The sequence below is a fragment of the Glycine max genome, chromosome 12 (assembly GCF_000004515.6).
Source record: "Glycine max cultivar Williams 82 chromosome 12, Glycine_max_v4.0, whole genome shotgun sequence".
NCBI lineage: Eukaryota > Viridiplantae > Streptophyta > Magnoliopsida > Fabales > Fabaceae > Glycine > Glycine max.
This window is the reverse complement of record NC_038248.2, coordinates 39619016-39641277: the sequence shown is the minus strand read 5'-3', so window position 1 is coordinate 39641277 and position 22262 is coordinate 39619016. Positions and strand designations below refer to the sequence as shown.

The window sequence follows — 22262 nt, the reverse complement described above, 5'->3', positions numbered from 1 at the left end:
CATCAATGAGTTACAAGTCCATTGATTCTAACCTTTTGAGTCTCAATCACATTGTCTACAATAGGAGAAAATAACTTACATTAACAAAGAAAAGTAACAAAATTAAATATAGGACCTAAGAGAAAAAATTTGAAAATTTCAAACACCTAGTGTAAATGTACTTTTTCATACTATAAAACATGTTCTGATTTATCCTAAATATTAATAATCAGTATAGTTTTTCCAAATTCAATATTTATCTTAATATTGATTTTAATTACGGAAATGAAAATAACAATTGAAAAGAAGAAATAGTGATTTTGGTTACCATAATATAAGTTTTATCCTTAATTTTTTCAATAATAAGCAACACTACCTTCTCTTCACATGCACAAACCAAACAAGGTGATAACGAATACCCTGCTGCAAACCTCAACTAGTAGTAACAACTGCTTCTTCCGTTCCATTACAAACAACTAATTAACAACGTTAATTTTTTAAAATGCAGTTGTTAATTAACAAAAAAAAATGTATAATATTGTTAGTCTATAAAAGATTCTCAATTAATAAAATAATTTTACAACTTGAAAACACTAATTATTAATAATTGAAATATTACTAATTATTTAGTCAAATCCGTACAGTAATTGTGCCAAAATAATAGAATTCTTTATGCGGCTTAGGCCAAAATATACGAAGGTAATAATAAATAAATAGAACAGATCGACCAAATCACAAAAGAATCGAAAGTACAGTTTGCTTAATTTACCAAATTTGTTTGTTTTGTTTTTCTTGTTGCACTTATCTGACTTTTGTTTGATAAGACGATATGTTGATTAACTGCTGATCGCGTATATATATAGGATCGATGCAAAAAGCATCTCTACGTATAATGGTTTTATGAGGAATATTCTCACGTGCCCTAATTAACTTGCACTACAAATCAAGTCAAAATACATAAGAGTTTGCAGCCAGTAATACTCATACCTTAGATATAGCACAATTGGTTGAGTCGGTCATTAATCAGATATAGCACAATGTTTAGATTGTAGTAGTAAAAAAGTTCTCAAGAATTAACAAGATTGTTCAAGGAGGAAAATTTTTCCAAACAATGACGCGTTAATAATCAAGCGACAGCCCAGCTAAGATCCACGTTTCTGGTTAATTTTCAATCCCAACTTATAATATAATCCGTTATATATTATTATGTGTGGTTACTGGTCATGATGACATGCATATTGTTATAGGAAAAAAAAACATGTTCAACCAACTTTAATTTATCATTCTAAAAAATTATCATATTTATCTCGACGTTTATATTTTAGTCAAAAAGAACAGTTGCTTATAGGAGTAATTAATATATATTCATAGTGTAAAACCAAAGACAAGTGTAGATATAATTAATTGTAATTTAAATAAACGTACTCTTACCTACAAGTTGGAAAATAGATAGACCCAATCGATATGACATTGATGACTAACCAGCTAGCTTGAACTCATGTATGTCATGATTCTCTGTTGTAATGAGGTATAAAAAATTGAATATATTAGTATTTGTATTTTGTTGAGCGAAAAGTTTGACAAAATGACAGCTATTCACAAGGCGTTGAATTTTCTTCGCACCTTTCCACGGGCTTTGTCGTGACTCGGGATCCTCCATTTAACGTTGGAGGAATGCAACATTTCTTCTTACATGTGCCAGCCGAGACTGCAAGAGTGGACCACTTCTTCTTTTACGACTGCTACTATACGACAAATAGATAAGTTTGATACTCCTTCCGTTTCAAATGAGTAATAGCTAGTTGGATTTGAAGTGAAATATGAACAATTAGATAATAAATGGATATCAAATTTTCTAGTTAACTTACTAATTTTTACAACTTATGAGTTTACTTATTTTTTGTAAGTTAATTTGTATATAAATTGTTTTAGTAGACTCTATAAATTCTAAGTAAACTCAGGAGATTTTCGAGTTTATCATCGAATCAATAAGTTAAAAAATTAGACCAAAATGTAAGTAATTTTGAGTTGTTTTTTGTCTGAATAAAAAAAATTTCACATTTAATAACATTAAACTTTTGTTCTCTAATAGCATCAAACTCTCAATGAGAATGATCTATCACTACTATAACATTTACAAGTTATCATCTAGTAGTGATATATTATTAGACTTGGTTATTTAAGTAATATAAAATTTATGATTTACTATTTATTTTATTATATTGTTGAAATGTTTAATTAGTATGTTATTTATAAATATTTTATTATGATTTTTATATGAAGCAAACTCTTAGAAGTCTATGAGTTGAGTTCATGAATCGAGTTTACAGAATTCTCACAAGTTTACGTAAACTCTTGAATTTGATAACTTGTGTATAAATGATAAAAATAGAAGATAAATAAAATGAAAAGGCTATGTTGTTTGGATGAATAGAAAAAAGAAGAAAAGAGAGTAAATATAAATAAACAAATTATGTAAAATATGAATGACACTATATTTTTACATTCTAAAAACAATTTTATGTATTTAATGAGTGTTGTTGAATTGATAACACATAAAAATATTGAGTTTGTGAGGGAAGGTTTTAGTTTGATTTTCACAAAAAATACATCTTTTAAAATGAATAAAAAGATTTAAGTATAATTAAATTTTGAATCAATAATTAATCTCATGATTAATCTTTTAGTCCAATGGACCAAAACTTCTGAAAATATTTTGAAAACCTTAAAAATAAAACACTTCATGTTTCTAATTTTCAGATAAAGTGAAATCCACACCTACTGATTAATCAATAATTACGCGTGTTCAACCAAACATACAACCAGTCGTTGGGGCATGGTCTGCATGGATGTTCATTATTCGATTGAATTCGTGCTGCCAATAGTAATAAGTACTGTACAATCACAAGCACAGACCGAACGCGTGGACCTCTCAAAACTCGTTACAATTTTTTAGGGATGGATATTCAGAGACATCAAATGTTTGGTGTCCTTATTGGGGAGGGAGAGGGAAAAAGCGCACATGCATTGAGTCAGGAAGGAGAAAGGGTGCTGTAACTAGCACATGAGCTGTGATTCATTATCCGTACGTTTTACATGCAACAAAATAAGTACGAAAGTCATTGCGGGCTTGACGGATGAACATGAACATCAGAACATGAACTGGGACAATATAATTTGTCTTTGTACATGTTGCTACTTATATCTTATTAGTTTATATTACTTTGTTAATAATGTTGATGCCGTGCCCTGCCTAGGTGTTTGATCCTAATACGTCTCTCATAGCCTTAAATGCTAGTTTGGTACAATGTTCCTTCTCCTAAATAAATGTTAGTGTAGTTGATAATTATCAGATTCATTCTATCAAAATATGATTTCGAATTATTCGCTCGTCATATTGTCTGCGTACAAGTCTAAGAATAATATTAGAGGTAGGATAATGTATTGAAAAAATTCAAATCTTATATTAATTAAAAATAAGATAAAGATAGTATATAATGACAAGTCTCACTGTATGAATTAGATTCAAATTTATATTTTAAAATAAATTTTGTTGTTAACATGAAAAGTAATGCAAGAATATTGATGTAAACGATATGTATATTTTTTGTAAACTCTTATGATTCAAAAGAGAAAAAAGTTTCAATGGTCCTTCTTGTCCCTTTATATATATAAAGATTTTTCATACTTGTAATATATATTATTATTTAATATTTTTTTAATCAAGTATCTGAAAAAAAAATTAATTTTATTTTATTATCTGTCGTTGGTCGTCTTGTTAAGTGATGAATGACAAACGTAATATCATATCATCACGCCTTGTCACAAATATCTCATTATCACGTCATCATCTTCAATGGCATGACAATAACATGTCAATCATTGGTCATGATGATGTGACATTCCTTCTGTTACATCATCATCTAACGGAAGAGAATTAGCGATAAGTAATCAAATAAAACTTAAAAGAAATTTTAAATAGGTATTTGACAAAAAATGAATTTTTAAGTGATTATCTGAAAACGACATATTTTCTTAGATATGAAAAACTTATTTAAGCCAATCTAAAAAATAATTTTTTAGTTAACAAATGATTAGGAGAAGTTTTATCAAAATATATAATTTAATTTCAGATAAAATGATAAATGATAAATTTTATTATTTTATTGAAAATAAAAATAAAAATGGTAATACTAAATTTATGTTTAAAAGCAAATCTTATAAGTCAAAAAATTATTTCTCAAACACTTTAATTTGATCAAATATTTGTAAACTTGTAAAAAGCTAAAAATTAATTAAAATATCTTGATCAACATATATGTAATTTACTTTTATATAGACTTAAAAAACTTTATCTTATTTATTTTTTAAGATAATTCATCATTCAAAATAAGAAATACATTAAATTAATAAGATATTTTTATTGGTAGGAATAAAAAAATACTATTTAAAATTTACAATAACTCACATATCAATTTATCATGTTTAATCAACTGAAGTAGATTAATAAGATAATATTAAAGGTGAAATTAAAGAGTTAAGATATATACATTTAATATTTGGACAAAGCTAAAAGAGAATCCAACAAAATCAAATGGTGAGATATATAGTTTGGAAGAAAGCGTGAGAAAAGACATAACATGTTATATGTGTACATTGATCATAGTCCGTAAAACATTAATTATATATGGTTTAAATAAATTTTTCATGTCATATATTAAATAAGTTTTTAATACATGAAAAATAGATCGTTTTCAGATTACTACCTAAAAATTTATTTTTAGTCAAATGCCTACCTAAAAATAAATTTAGTTTCATTTTACTACCTATCATTAATTTCTTTCGTTAAGTGATGACGTAACATATAGAGTGTCATGTCATCATGTCCAGACATCATTAAAAACGACAACATGACAATGAAATGTTTGTGACAAAACGTAATGACGTTACACTACATTTATCACATCATCAATCAACAGAATGTGACTAATAACATATAATAAAATGAAATTAATATTTTTTTAAAAAACTTGATTAAAAAAATACATTAAATAATAATCTAAAAACAACCTATATTATAAATATAACAAATTTAATTAAGTCATATATATTATAACCGACACAAAAATCATATAATGTAAATAAATCAATTAAACCATATCCGCATATTGGTTTAATGTTGATGGACACGGATACGGCTTGATAGAGACTCGTTTGAATTGAATGCAAGCTCAGATCACGAAAGAAACAAGAGATAAGCACATATCAAGATTTGTAAGAAATTTAGCGATGATAGGTAAATTAATTTTTAAAATTATAATTTTTTTACACAATTATAAATATATGTTATCTTGATTTTGAAAATAATTATTTTTTATTTAAAATTTAATATGACTTATGTTTATTGTTTTTATATAAAAAAATAATAAAGGTTGGTTAATTTGCCGCTATATTTTTTCGAAAAAACGCACGAAATTGGAAAGCATGCTGAAAGGAGAGTCGGCTTATCTTATCTATATCTACTATTTTGTTGTCATGCATCCACTGTAATCTCTCATACGTCTATACATAATCTTCCCATTCCCATTGGAATAATAAAAAAAAAAAGAGAAAGAACTTTTATTAGTTATATTAATTAATTCAAATATTCACAGGTTAACTTTTTTTTCTTCTGGACGTAAAATATTCTTATAGTTAAAAGGCACGAGATTAATACTCAAAAGGTAGAGAGATTGAGAGTTTTATTTCACATTCCAAATGTGATTTTTCATATCTATTAAGAAGTTAATAATTAGTCCTTTTAAAAATAAAGTTAGTAATTAGGGTTTTTAATTACATCCTAAACATAATTTCTTACTCAAATATGTTAGTTAAATTATATATATGTTACATGTTTTTATGATTGCCTTGTATATATGGGCATGAAAATTAGAAGAATAACTCTATGTTTGTATATATATAAAAATTACTATCACCGTATCACATAGGAATATTTTTGTGTTTTTTAAATCTGCATACAAGATTCACGATTTTTACCCAAATTCACGTCTAAATGTTTAGATTGACATAGAAACAAAAAATATTTACTTCAAGGTGATTCGTGTCGAAGTCATTGGACACCCACCCAAACATGTTATTCATGAGAGCAAATAAAACAAAGAAAAAAAATACAAATTACGATATATTTTTTTATTTGATTAAAAAAATATAAAGTAAATGATAACAAAATAGTTTATTTATACACAGCAAATTTTTTTATTAGTTCTTCGATTTTCATTTTTAATTTTTCTCACCATTGTCCTTTACTTCTCACCTTACCAATGATAGGGTTAAGTTAGGTGTAACTTTATTCAAATTTTAAAATGACCTATTTTCCTACTGCGATCAGGGGGAATATCTTCTGACGTTGTTTTGAAAATGAAACTCAAAACAATAACCACCAAATTATCGACATTAAAATAACCTTTTGTAACTGTCCTCGACTACACACGTTTTACATATTATATTTATTTGCAATTTTTTTCACAAATTAATTGATTATTTTCCCCCTTTTTCTTATAAACAATGTGAATCTAAATAATCTTCAATCTATAAATGCTTATTAAAACACAATACTTTCATTCACAAGAAAAGCCTGTCATCAACCAATCTCACGTGATGAATATTTCATTTCAATAATACAAATAAAAATATAAAATATATATTTACTCAAATGATACAATTCAATTATTATTTATATTTATGACTCAAATTATTTTTATAGATGAGGAATCGATTTTCTCCAAATCGATTTTCCTCCTCTCTTTTATTTTTATTTTTTTCATTTTTATGTTGTAAAATCAAATTATTTTTTTAGTTAACATTAGTCAAGTTAATGTTAAATATATTTTTAATGATTAGATTCATAAGTACAATTTTGTTTAATTTAGTGTCAAGTAAGCTAACACTTAACCTTTCACTTATATAAATGTATTTGATTATAAATTTTATAATTATAATATACTCTTTATTTTTGTACTTATATTTTATAATCTTAACAAAAAACTGAAATAAAAATTAACAAAGTATATATGAATAATGAAAAAATACTTATGTTTTTAAAAGTATTTTTTTAATAAAATAAGTAATTCTCTTATTATTTTTCTTATAATCTAATATAGTTATTTTGTGTCAGTTTGATCGACACTAAATTCTTTCGTATACAATATTACTTTGATATCAAGCATCTTTTATCATGTTTGTGAATTTAATCATTAAAGATGCATTTAACATTAGTCTAATTGACACTAAATAAAAAAATGAAAAAAAATAAAAGAGAGGTCAGAAATCGGTTTGAGGAGAAACCAATTTCCTGCCTATCAACAATAATATGTATTATGGATGTAAATAATCTTTGACTTGTATTATTTGAGTAAATATATATTTTATTTATATTATTGAGGTAAAACATGTCCCACATGATTCATTTATACTTGGATAGATTTATTTTGTAGAGAGATTATAATGTGACGGAAGAGGATAAAATAACTAAAATTTAAATTTTATGTTAACAATAAAAAAACCTATTATAACTCTTGTTTATAATCAAATTTGTTTTAAAATTTACTTTTGATTTCACCGATAATTGATCATGCATCAAGAATACGGGTTTCTAATCTAACACCAAGGTAGAGTGAATTGTGAGTGAGTTATTGTGTATCGACGTACACATCCAATAATTAATTTAGTTATACTTGCCCCAAAGGGCTAGCTGTCCTTGGTGGGTACACTCTATCCGTATATTTAATAACAATTATATTCATTAGTTAATATTTTTATAATATTTTTTATTTATTTCTATTAATTATCTTTTTTCATACTTCTTTTTTTATCTGTGTATTTCTCTCTTTATTATATAAAAATGTAGTGCAACTGTGCAAATACATTTTTTTTAATAATAAGTATGGTCCCTTATTATACGAGACTTGTATTTAATGAATTCCATGCATTACTGAAATCATTGTAAAGGACTCCTTTAAATTGAGTTTTATTTAAAAGGTGAACAAATAAATTAAATACATCCCCTCCTAATTTTCAATTTAAAGTAACATCGTGATATTAACATATTAAAATGTATAAAGCAACACATCTCTTTATGTACTTGTCAATAATTATATTAGTTCTAGAAACACATAAAGTTCGATAGGTTATATATATATATATACCCACTCACGATCCAAGACCCACCATTTCTCGCACTTTTGCAAACATAGATTGAAAAATTCACACACATGCTTCGTTGGAACACAAATATATGTCTAACACCCCGAGTTTGTATCAGTATATTATATTATGGATTAGTAACACACGCACTCATGTAATGTGTAGGTTTGGTTAATAATACATACACACTCATAAAATATATAGGTTGGGTTAATAATACTTGCGATTTTTTTTATATAATTTATGATCCAAAAGTATTTTATTCATTTTTATTGAAGAGTTGAAGTCAGAGTGACTAATAGGCTAGTTTCTATATTTTGTTATTAAATAATTTGATTAAATTTATAAGTTCTGGTATATTTAAATATTTTAAAGATTTAATTTTAGTAAAAAAAAATTTGAAAAATATTGGCAGGCCGTTGGACTGACCAACCCAATGATCCATATTAAACTGGACTGGGCCAATAAAATTTTAAACCCAAACATAGAGACCGGGCTAATAAATAATATGGTCTCTATTTATTAACTATAGAGTAATTAAACCTAAATTTTATTTCCTAAACTTCATCGAGAGGGGTGAGTTATGGACAGGATGAGGGTTTTGTTGAAGGAGTTTCAATGCCGACCTAGGGTAGTTGAGAACAATAGAACACATGATTGACAGAGGCAAAAAAAATAAAAAAATAAGACAACTTTATTATGAAAAGGTTTTTTTTTAAATTCTTTTGAAACAACTTTATCTTGCCGGTATTTTCAAAACTCATTCCATTCTCAAATTTTAACTTATTCAAGTATTATCACGTATAAAATTTATTTTTGTTGGAAAAACAAAATTCACTCCATTAATCTCTATACTTTAAAAGAAACTAAACACTAACTATCAGTTAATGGATATTCTTAAATAAAAAAACTAATAAAATTTTAATTTTTGCAAAAAAATTAAATGCCTATTCATATATAATATTTTGTAGGCTTAAATATGTTTTTTAATCCCTCACATTCGGATGATTTTTATTTTTGGGTCCGCAAATTTAAATTTATATTGGTCTAGTTATTCAATTTCAAAAAAATGTTTTTTTAGTTTTTAGTCTCTCACCATAAAAAACAGATTGATTTTGAGGTGATTAAAATATTTATTTTTTTATGTAAAGGGACTAAAAAGTTTTTATTTTTTTTGAAATTGAGTAACTAAAAGCAAAAAGTGTTTTAAATTTAAGGGATGAAAAACATATTTAAACACATTTTGTATTTGTAAGTAAAGAAAATATTTTATACATAATAAAATATATCATTTTTAATGAAATTATATGCATAGTTTTTTTTTTTTAAATATATGTTTGCAGCATTTGTATAAAAAGCCCAATCTATTGTTTTACTTTGGGCCTATAAAATGTTATAACTATCTTGATCCACAATTAATTTTGGTACATTTTTACTTTAGGCTATTCTTATTGGCACTTCCATTTTTGCTAATGATACTGCCCACTGTATGCCTTTTAGGCATATTTAAAAAATTTATCTTCAAAAATCAGATAATGGAGTCACGATTCCCTTATGCAGGGGGTTGCAAAAAAAAAAAAAAGAATATGATTATGTTATACACTTATGCATCATAATCATGTTTTCATTATTTTTTTCAACCACCACCCCCCCCCCCACCCCCCAAAATGGCCCAGGGAGGGGCCTTTTTTTTTCCCCCCCAAAAACCCAAATCATGATTCTATTATATTTTTTATTTATAAAAGGTGTTTTAATTTTTTAAAAGTAAAATTTAATGTTTTATATTGTGATGTAGCAACCATATTTACGAGAGTCTGGCCATCTATTTTGTCAATACAATTTTGGTTATAGTTGATAATTGACTTATGAGAGAACATTACAAGATGCTAATAAATACAATTGGTCTAAAGCTCGTTGTATGGTCTTGATATTTCACCATATTGGGTTTAAGATGGAGGAAGTCGTTGTTGTTGTGTATTATGAGGTTGATGTGATATTTTATTGTTTGAATGTCTTTATGATCCTAAGTTTATTAAAACTAGTGAGGAAACGTTACTTGTTTTTACGAGAAAAGTAATTATGGATGTCGTCGAAGCTAGAAGAACCTTATTTGATGTTTTTATCGTAGACATGTTATATATGTGATGGTTGTGATGAGTAGGACTACATGAAGCTTAAATATGACAATTAAGTGGGGAAGATGATTTTCATTTTTTCCTAGTTTAGTTCTAAAGGTCTAATCGAGTTGTATGCAATGGTTGGTTGATCTCTAGAAGAAATCATTGTCCTTTTGTATAAACCAAAATCTCCCTATGTCATCTCTCAATAAAGGCATTGATTATGCATTTATTCGTGAACATGTATCGCACATCATAGAGGCTGTTAAGCCCTTACCTATCCACGTACCCCTTCACTGTCAGTTGGGTAGGGTAAGGCATAACATTGTCACCATGATTAATAAGCTTTAACTCCACTCTAGGCTCACCAATCCATACACGTCCAACTACGTGGTCCTTATAGGATTGAAGCAATGTCAAATCCACAAGGTCTCCTCCAAATGGGAGTCCGATGATATGGTCGGCAGACGATATTTCTGGTTGTGGCTATGATTGTGCCTCTTCCCCAGTCTATCCCTCAGGCTTTGTTGCATGTTACTACTATTGCTGAGTCAACACTGTATCATGATGTACTGACGCAATCACAAGTCTTTGCCTCTCTACCTCAACATGTGCATTTGAGACATAGGTAGTACGCTATGAGCTATCTGAAAAAAAAAATCTAAAGCATAAAATATTAATTAAACAATAAATTAAATAATTCATAAAAAAATCATTTCGCAACGGAAATATAATTTGGTTGTGTTTCTTAACCCAAAACACAACAAAATCATATTTTCATTGTGTTTTGGGTTGAAAAACATAATAAAATCATATTTTTGTTATGTTCTTTATTGAAAAACAAAACATAATTGTATTTATGTTATGGATTTTTCAAAACAAAGAACAAACAATAAATAAAGATATGATTTTGTTGTGTTTCTCAATCCAAAACACAATGAAATCTTGTTTCCATTATGAAAAAAATGAATTTTTTTTAAAGTGCTCACCTTTATGGGTAACAACGAAATCAAAGGGAGACTTGAAGGGGAAATGCAAGGGAGAGGGGGAGAGAAATGTGTGAGAGGAAGGAGTTTGTGGCTCAAAGGAAGAGAAAAATGAGAAGAGGAAGTAAGAGTGTGATAGTTTGAGAGGAATGGAGGGGAAAGGGTGCAGTGAGAAGAAAGGGGGAGAGGGAAGGGGAAGGGGTGAGGGGTTGAAAAGATTTTGAACAATACTCTTACTATTTTTTAAAAAGTGGTAGTGTAAATAACAATAATGATAATAAGAATACTAATTCCTTTTATTTTATTTTTTGTTTCATTGGATTATAATAGTTTAAAATTGTATTTGAAATTTAAATTTCAAAATCAAATTCTAACGGTTATAAAATCACCACAAATTTTAAGAATCTAAAGCTATTAAAAAAACATACAATCTACCACACAAGCAAGTTTGTTAACGACAATGTGTTAAAAGATCCAATTTTTGAAATGTTGAGACTAAAAATATAAATTAATTTTTGGGAATCAAAAACAAAAGTGATCCAAATTTTGAGAAACAAAAACATACTTAACTTTAATTTAATTTTTATTAGATTTAAATTGTACTAGGCAAAATTAATACATAAACAATATCATGTGATTTTTTAGTGAATAAAAATATTATATTTAGTTGAAGCTGAAATTTTTTGGATGAATTCAAAACCTTTCCTCTTTTTCAATCATAAAACCTTGGGAAAGCCTGGGAATCTTATTCAATAGAACCATTGAATGGAGGCTAGACCTTACCCAGAATTAATCATTAGGTGTGGTGTCCACCTATGAGAAAAGAAAAAGGTACCTCTGAGCTATTTTCCCTGTGACAATTTAAAGCTCACAGAAGATAAAGAAAAAGATTAGAACGTAACATATAGTTTACAAATCCACAGGTTGTCGAAAATACAGTGGCTTTGCTGACTTTTGTGTCACAATTGTCTCTCTACGTGATGGCCTAGATATATCCGAATATATTTTTATTTATGTCAACTTGCAAAGTGTATCCAATTGCTTTTCATTTTCACCAGTTGATTAACATTATTTACTAGTTCAAACTGATAATTTAAGTTTAACCCTCTTAATCATTTAATAGCCTGCCACTTCTATTGCTAACTATGTTGTCCTATTTTGAAAGGTCGTATTAGCCAGTTACCACACGCAATTGCATTCTGCTTTTAAAGCAAAAGCAGAAGAAAGGCAAAAAGAAACTAAGAAAAGAAAATTCCAAGTTGAAGGCTTAAAGAATAATTACCTTGGCCATATTGCTTACAATAAGTGACTTTACTGTCCAAACAAGGGAAACTGGTTCCAATCTCCCACGGTAATAGCAAATAACGTGGACTTTTGGGAAGGATGACAGTGACCACATGGGGCCAAAACTGTCTTAAGAAACAAAGAGATAAATTCTTGTACGTTTTTGGAGAAAATTATTTTTCTTATTCTGAACGACTAAATGTGTTATTGTATTCGACTGAATTCTTCTCATGGTTCACTATCCTATTTTCTAATAATATTATTTTTAATAAATAATCATTTTTTACTTTGGATACTTAGAATCTAATAAAACTTAAGTTTATGAATCTTCTCCTCACTCACTTATATGATACTTAATTTTTGCATTTCTACTCGATTTGAGACTTCACCTTATACTTGTATTTGTACCTCAACAATCTAATGGGGGAAATAAAGCCAACACAATAACGTAATAAGCAACAAAAATAAATTCCACCAAACTTATAAGAACATGTGAAGAATAACAATAAAATATAGAATGCAAAATAAAAATTAAAGAAAATAGAGGTACAATTTGTTTAACATGAAAACCCCTTCAATGTAAGGGTAAAAATCACTGGTCGTCCAAACCAAAGCAATAACTCCACTATAATTAATAAAGATACAAGAGAACCTCTAACAAGTACACTAAAACATGCTACAAACAACCAGATCAAAACAGACTTTCAATTGGAGATAAGAAGATAAAAACCCCAAAATATAAAGCAAAGAATGTGAAACACTTATCTCTCTTTAGATATCTTTTTTCACGATTCAACCGGACAATTTGAAATATCATATGTGTAGACCTACTGTCCAAAAATCAGTCTGATCCAACGGTGAACAAATCCGCAGTCGCAATCTTAAAAATGTTCTATGATGGATATGCGAAAATCACACAGATTTGTAACTATTTTTTCTCTCGAATGAGTCTCTCTGGCTGTGTCTCACACCCTTTTGGTTCCTCTTTACTTAAATAAGTGAAAGAAAATGAGTTTTCTCATTTGAGTCTTTACTCCATATAGAAAGAAAGCACAAAAACCTAAGCACAAATACCTGACATTTTACATTTTGCCATTTTGGTCTAATTTATAGTAATCATGTTGACAATTTTTGTGACATTTTCTTTAATGGTAATAAATAAAAGTTAACAAATAAATAAATTTATTGTATTTTTTTTACTTTTTACGACTAAAATTTGAATTTTAATCGTTTGGGAAGGAATTTATCAGCACATTACATATATTTAAGAATCAAAATAACTATTTTTTTTTAAATAGGGTATTTTAGTACGGGAATCAAAATTTATTTTCTTAAAATACTAAAATATATTTCGTTCTCATGCTCATTCTTTTCATGTTCACTCCACCATCTAAGACGTTCTCGTACACAAAAGGAGAATTGCGTCTGCAGAGGCAAAACAGTCAATGTGATAAGATGAGATTGAGAAATATTTGCGAGAAATATATTTGTAGCTGTTAACAACTGTTAATATCTAAATACAATTAATGGTGTATTTAAAAAAATAAAAAATAAAAAAATTTCAAAAAATGGAAAATCAAAATGAACAAAAAAAGTAAGATAAAAGATAAAAAAAAATTCATTTAGTTTTGAAAGACTAACTTCTTCAAATAATTACTGAAACAAAACATTTCACATCTGGTTAGTTTAATTATATTGCTAATATTACAATTAAGGTGATGATTTATACCAATATATAAATGAGATATAATTTTGTGTAATTTTTTTTCCACATTTTTTAGATAATGTTTTCCTTATTCTTAATAATATTAAAATAATAACAATAATTAATCATCTTTAACTATGTAGATTAAAATTAATCTATTAGCCAAAATTAGATAATCATTCACTAATAATTCTTCATTTTTATTGAACAATTTTATCTTTAAACTATTTCTTAAATTTTTAAATTTTCTTTTAATTTACATTAACTTTCCACTACTTTTATATTATTAGATTTTTTTATTCTATATTTTTATTTTTTATTTTTTATTATTTAAAAAATTTAGAAAGACACGGAATCTCTTCCCCTAGTATATATTAGTTAAATGAAAAAAATACTTCCCAGGATAAGATTAAGAGACTACCTCTTGAAATTTGGTACTTATCCATCAAACTAGGACCCACGCCCACAACTTGGAACAGGCCACTTTAACCATTCCCAACATTGGGGTAGGTACTAGGTAGCACGTAAGATTATATATAAATATCACAATGGCCCTTCCTGAGAATCCCTGCTTTCCTTTTTTTTAATTTGAATACTTCTTATGCAACTATAGTGAGGCTAAGAGATTGGTCCATAATTAATCAAAATGTTGGCTATATTCCACAAAGCTTTTGCTCATCCACCTGAAGAGCTCAACAGCCCTGCATCTTACAAAGGTTCCAAGAAGCCTAAGGTTCCCGAGGAAACTCTCAAAGATTTCCTTTCCCACCATCCTCACAACACTTGCTCTATGAGCTTTGGTGATGCTGCTGTTCTAGCTTATGTCCGTCCTGATCAATCTTTCTCTCGTCATCAAAGGTTATGTAACATTCTCTTGCTGTAGATCAATGATTTCTACACTTAATTTTGATGTTAGCTGCACCTACTTTTATTGCTTTATTATTAAGGGTACTTTAGCATATGGTGAAGTAGAGGTAGGTGTAATTTTGCAAATAAATAAGGTGTAACTGTGTTAGTATGAGATTAGTGTTAATTGTTAAATCATGGTAGGTATAGAAAGAAAACTCAATTTGGCTTCTTACAATTGCAGGCTGTTTTGTGGGATCGATGACATATATTGTCTCTTCTTGGGGAGCTTGAACAACTTGTCCCTACTCAACAAGCAATATGGATTGTCAAAGAGTACTGATGAGGCCATGTTTGTTATTGAAGCTTACAAGACACTCCGTGACCGGGGTCCATACCCTGCAGATCAAGTTGTCAAGGAGCTTGATGGCAGTTTTGCCTTTGTTGTCTATGACAGCAAGGTTGGCAGTGTCTTTGCAGCACTGGTATGCTAATCTACCATGTTTGTTTTGGCCATATTTTAGTTATTCAAGGGCATTTAACAAAGATGATCATGGTTTGCAGGGTTCTGATGGAGGAGTGAAGCTGTATTGGGGTATTGCAGCTGATGGATCTGTGGTGATCTCTGATGATCTAGAAGTCATAAAAGAGGGTTGTGCCAAATCCTTTGCTCCCTTTCCAACAGGTACCTTTTGAGCCAACACTCATTGGTTTCTTATCTTGAAAACAATTTAGGCTTAATTGCAGTTTTTGTTTAGGCTTAATTGCAGTTTTTGTCTTTTATTATTGTCATTTTGTAAATTTGGTTCATCTAGTTTTTTTCTTTTCAAATTTGCCCCCCTCACTATATTAATTGTTTAATTTTGATATATTCGTTGATTTGATATTTAATATTTAATATTTAATAAAACATGTTGATGTGACAATGACATGTGAATATTTTTGTTAAATATTGAATGTAGATTGACCAAAGTTGTACAATTAAAATAGTGAAAAATCAAATTTGCCAGAGAAAAAAAATGAGAGACCAAATTCAGCCAACTGTTTAAGTTATTGAAATTACATCAATTAAGAGGCTAGTATGAAATTTCAATAAAAATTGAAGCCCTTTGATATATATTGAAGGAAAAGTAATGGACTAATAGTATTACTTATGAGATCCATGACATGGTGGTGGTGGAATGATGCAGGGTGTATGTTTCACAGTGAAGGAGGTCTGATGAGCTTTGAGCATCCAATGAACAAGTTGAAGGCAATGCCAAGAGTGGACAGTGAAGGGGCCATGTGTGGGGCCAACTTCAAAGTTGATAAGTTCGCCAGAGTCAACAGCATTCCTCGAGTGGGAAGTCAATCCAATTGGATGGAATGGGACCAACATTAGCTTAAAAATAAAGCCTTAGGATAATGTAAAATAAAAAAAAAAATGTCATCTATGTATGCTCCTTTCCTAACTTACCCTTCTGAATTTGTTTTGTTTTCTGCTTGCTTGTGTTGTTTTCCTGTTTCCCTTTCCGGCATAGTACATTGAAGTGCTTTTTCAGACATGTTAATCCGTTGATCATGGTGCTTGTGAGTGAGAGAGATTAGCACGGTTCAAGTCAAGAACTCGTGTGTTGCAGTGTTTTATACCTGAAGAAGGGGTCCTACGTTATACATGAATTAAGATGCACTAAGTAGGTCATCGGAATTGTAATGTAAAATGGATGACATAATGTACAAAATGGAAATAAAAGGGATGAACAAGAACAAATTGCATGTTTGGATTTACTTTGGTGATCCATGTTTTCATACAAAATCATGTCAAATTGGCTAAAATAATGTGAAAGTAATTATTACTTGTTTTGACTTGAGATCTCAATGAAAGAGAGACATGATACCAAACAAGTAAAAACTTGAGTTATTATAATCATGATGTAAAACAAAAGTGCTTCAACTAGCTTAACACTATATTAACAAATTCAATAAAAAAAGTATGATTACTACATTTGTTTTAATTTTAAATTGACTAAAATATGTTTTCTGTCTTCATAAAATTGATATATATTATTATTATTTTTTTATTTTGACAAAAGTTTGAATAAATTTAAACTTATGATGATGGTTTTTTACATCGATTATATATAATTGATGTAAAATATGTCATTCTTTTATCCGTCATGTATATGTTCAAAATCTTATTTAGAATAAAAAATGACACATTTTAATTTTATGAGGATTAAAAATATATTAAAATTTTTATAAAAATAAATTTTAAACATTTTAATATTTATGAAAAAACATATTTTAATCTTATAAATTCCCATGTGAAATAAATAATTAAAGTCTACTAAAAAATTTTGGGCACAAGAAATAGAAAAAGAAAGATACATAAGTCGTTATATGAACTGCCACCACTGCACTAGGAATGCTAGGAAGAATATGGAAGCAGTACATACAACAAATAATTTTTTTATTGTTACATTATTTCTACTATTTATTTTAATTTTTATTAAAATATTTAAAAAAAATCATATTTTTGTATTTTATTTATATATATATATATATATATAAGTATATCTTTTAAGTAAGTCTTTTTATATTTAGGATTAATTACACATTTTATAACTCAATTTTCGTAATTTATAAATTTTACCATCAAATTTTATTTTTCAGAAATGTTATTATCCAACTATTTCAATGTCGCTAATTTTATCATTCTGTTAATTTAATTTCTAAAGGAAGAATGATGCACCGTGAGTGAGTTGGCACCTGCTTGCCACGTTGCAATACTTATAATTATAAAATAAAAATATTTTTTTTTATAATAAAATACTAAACCAAGATTGTTTAAAATTGGGTGTGCTAAAATTAGAAGAAACAACGTCGTTTCTTTCTTTTGCCTTGGTTTAAACTTATGCAATGCAACCCACATACGTTGACAGGTGTGCAATGTGAATGAATACGTAAAGGAGAAAGTAGAGATAGTGCAAGGAGTTTCCAACGGAAGTTCAGTTTGGTAAAGAAACAATTATTTTCTTATTTACCAATCAAAGTTATTAAACAAGGTTACCTGATACGACCCACACATCCTTAAAATCGACGACAATGTTAGCAACAGAGAAAGAAATTTCTGACAGGGACGACGAACGCAAAGAATAACGAAGAAGATGATGCTTCACAAGAGGAACATGTTCTGAAAAACAACTAGCGTCTTAATTTTCAGTTTTTTCAATTATATTTTCATACTTTTATTTTTAAACATTTTTAAATTTAGACTTAAATATATATTTTTTAAAAATATATTGTTTTTAAATTATTACTTTAAATTTTAGGTAATAAATGACTAAAAGTGAATTTCATATAACGAATCAAAAATAATTTATTTTTTAAGTATAAAAAACATTTAATTCTTAATTTTATGTATTCCAACAAGACATGCAGGCGCCAACTCATTCACGCTTGGTCATCTTTCCCTTAGACATTAAAAGAGGATTAACATAATGATAGAATTTGTAAAATGGTAAAACTTGAAAAATTACAAAAATTCAATGGTAAAATGTGCTATTTAATCTATTTATCCAATAATTTAACAATTAATTTTATACGTACTTTTAATTTAGTAGCCTAATTTAATAGTTTTAACTTTCAAATAATTTAATTTTTCATTAAATAAACTTTTCAATTAATAAAATAAACTTTCAATCAGTTAAAAATATAATTTAAACCAGTTTACAACCTCCCACCAGATTTGATTCAGGATGGTTAATTAGATTAGCTCACTTTAAGAATGATAATTTCATTTTGTCAATTTTTTTTGGAAAACTTTAATAAGATAAATAATTAAATTTAAGTCATGCATGTTTGATTTTTAGATAAAAGTATTTTTGTTAAAGGATGAGCACTCTTACTTTTGTTTACACGTTACTTTGTCTATTAAATTTACATTAAACACGTGTGCAATATTTTTAACTTCTGTACAGAAATGCTCGATATTATGTATGGATTTTCCAGCAAATTCTACTCTGCATTTTTCGCCGTTAGCCGCAGATGGCCGATCGCTTCTTTCCGAACGAGCTGCCACGCTTCGTGGCAGAGACCACAGACCAAACTCCATCACCAGACTCTCTCACTGCCCTTCTCTCTCTCCCTTACCAAACCCTCTCCACAAAGTTCCAAGCATCTGCATTTCACCTCAAACAATCGGTACTCATAAACTTCATTTTTGGGGTGTTCGAATTTCTGGGTTTCTTTCAATTTACGTTCTTCGCTTTTGGGTAGGCTCAAGTTAGTAACTTTCGCGAGTTTGCTATGGTGGGTCAGTGTGTGTTTACGTGTTTGTGCTTTGTTATCTCTAATTGTTCTTCAGGTGGTGAGGGACACATGGGGGTCACGTGGGAAGCGTGTGAAGGACTATAGCCTTTACACGGGGGCTCTTGGGACAGCATACCTACTTTTCAAGGCCTACCAAGTAACCAAGGACGGGAATGAACTTAACTTGTGCTCAGAGATTGTTAAAGCTTGTGATTCTGCTTCAGCAGATTCTGGGTACTCTCTGTTCGTGCACCAGAGGCTATTATAACTTATATGACTTGGCCATTATAAAGGGTTGGTTTAAACTTTAAAATGTTTAAATATAGGATTTTTTATTTTAGTTGTTAAGGATTGCTTGCTCTGAATGGTTGGATTGAAGCACAATAGCGTTACTTGATGTTAGCTTACTTATTAGTTAAAATCTTATGTTGTCTGGTCATGCAATCGGGAAATTTCCACTCGTGTGTTTTTTTTCTTTCTTTTTTGCACGAGACCATTAGTTTTCTCCTCGTAAGATAATTATGCTCAAGAATTAGGCAGGAGACTACTGTGAGTGACAAAACTCTCCTTTTGAATATTTAAGGCAATTGCATACTCAAATGCAAGTTGATCTACGCAACTACGCACTCAGTGGTATTTCCACTAGTGTTTAGTTCAGATTTATTTATTCTACTTTGCAGTTTTCTAGTAGATTTTGTGTGTGTGTCTATGTACAGTTTTTTATAGCCACCATGTTGCTGTCATAATCTGAAGACCCTTGGTCATATTTTCTGGGCAGATCTTTGGCTTGTTGACATGAGCTGCCATCTGCCGTTTAATAACACTGGTTCTGGCCCTGTGTTGAAACTTGAAAATTAACTTATTTTGGTTTAATTGAGTTGCAGCAAAGTGACATTTATCTGTGGGCGTGCTGGTGTTTGTGCTCTTGGTGCTGTGATAGCTAAGCATACTGGTGATGAAAGATTACTTGACTATTACCTGAGGCAATTCAAAGAGGTGTTTTGTTGTATTCATTTTTTATCCTTGTGATAATTCCAATTTACACACGAAATCCAGTTGTTTACTGCTTTCATATCTGTGCCTTTGCTTAGAACAGATTGCGATACCTCGCGAGTCTCCCTATGAGCTATTGTATGGCAGAGCAGGTTACTTATGGGCTTGTTCATTCTTAAACAAGCATATTGGTAACAACACAATACCTACTACCCACATGGTAAGGCATATGTTTTCATGATGAGTCTCATGGCATGTTTTACTCTGCAATTTATTTTTGACAAAATGGGTTTTTAACTTCTATAGAGATCAATTGTGGATGAAGTTATTATGGCTGGCAGACACTTAGGTCGCAAGGGAAGATGTCCTCTGATGTATGAATGGCATGGGAAGAAATACTGGGGTGCTGCTCATGGACTTGCAGGAATTATGCATGCTTTGATGGACATGGAACTCAAGCCAGATGAAGTGGAAGATGTCAAGGGTACGCTAAGATATATGATTAACAATCGTCTCCCTAGTGGCAATTATCCCTCCAGTGAAGGAAGTGAAAATGACCGTCTTGTGCATTGGTGTCATGGTGCTCCTGGACTCACTCTTACTCTTGTAAAGGCAGCTGAGGTAATTTTTTCCGCAGTTACCAAATTCAAATGCAAACTGCCTGCAGAGTCTTATAGGATGTAAAGGAACCGATAAATTACGAATTTGCATGAATTTGGTTGTAATACATTTCTAGTTTACCGTGTCAATTAAAAAAGGATGACTAACTGCATGTTTGGATTTATGTTTGTCGAAACCTGATGTGCATCAAGCAGAAGCTACCAACAGTAACTTTGTCTTTCTTCCATTTTGACATGGTTTCTCTGTTACAAAATGTATTAAACACGTCTCCAGACACACTAATAATGCCGTTACTGAAACTGAAAAGTTATATAGGCAATTCAGTTGGTATTTGAGTAATTCATTTTTGAAACAGGTTTATTTCCAGCAAATGTCATATTCCTTTCCCTTGTCAGTTGTTACACTCCTGAGTACAAACATGAAACTAAATTTTACTTCTTATGTTTTAAACTGCAGAAATTATGCAATAATTTCTTAGCCTAATTATCAAACACATGTTCACATCTCATGACTATATTCTTTGCCATCACCATTAGGTTTTTGGGGACAAGGAGTTTTCGCAAGCAGCTGTAGATGCAGGGGAAGTAGTATGGAAGAGGGGTCTGCTTAAGCGAGTTGGGATCTGTCACGGCATCAGTGGGAACACCTATGTCTTTCTTTCTCTTTACAGAATGACAGGAAATGAGGAGTACTTGTACAGGGCCAAAGCATTTGCTTGTTTTCTACTTGATAGGGCACAAAATCTAATCTCAGAAGGAAAAATGCATGGAGGAGATCGCCCCTATTCCTTATTTGAAGGTCTTGGAGGAATGGCATATACTTGTCTAGACATGGTTGATCCACAAATGGCAAAGTTCCCAGGCTATGAACTTTGAGTCGTTTGATACAAGATGCATATTTATATCTCAAAAAAAAAAAAAACTGCCTCCCCAAGAAAGAACCAAATAAATTACGTTTAGGTGTGACAAGGACATGATGCATTCTGACGAAATTTGTATGAGAAAAAAACTGCAACTCCTGCAAATGTGGCTGTGTAATGTAATTCGATATATGTATAGAAGTGAACTGTGATGCATCATGCATGGTTCCTGCTTTAAAAAGTGTTTGATTAGCTTATATCGAGAGGTTAACAAAAAAAGTTAATTTTTAATAATTTCTTGAGAGAATTTTAAAAAAAAATCATGTTTTAAGCTCTGAGAAGTCCCTGGTTCTCCCTGCATATTGCATGTGCAATTGCTC

The 22262-nt window shown here is 29.4% G+C and overlaps 2 protein-coding genes across 2 annotated transcripts; both read left to right on the top strand.

Annotated features, from left to right (window-relative positions):
* Nucleotides 1-14815: 14815 nt before the first annotated feature.
* Nucleotides 14816-16882, top strand: LOC547601 (glutamine amidotransferases class-II superfamily protein). The gene is made up of 4 exons (NM_001248274.2): nt 14816-15131; nt 15364-15604; nt 15684-15804; nt 16310-16882. The coding sequence occupies exons 1-4, from the start codon at nt 14920-14922 to the stop codon at nt 16498-16500; spliced, it is 765 nt and encodes a 254-aa protein (NP_001235203.2). The 5' UTR covers nt 14816-14919; the 3' UTR covers nt 16501-16882.
* Nucleotides 16883-19076: 2194 nt separating this feature from the next.
* LOC100786158 (lanC-like protein GCR2) lies at nt 19077-22123 on the top strand. Its single transcript, XM_003540405.5, has 6 exons — nt 19077-19301; nt 19465-19643; nt 20294-20405; nt 20506-20622; nt 20709-21023; nt 21560-22123. Exons 1-6 carry the CDS (start codon nt 19146-19148, stop codon nt 21896-21898), a joined length of 1218 nt encoding a protein of 405 aa, XP_003540453.1. The 5' UTR covers nt 19077-19145; the 3' UTR covers nt 21899-22123.
* The last annotated feature ends 139 nt before the right edge of the window (nt 22124-22262 follow it).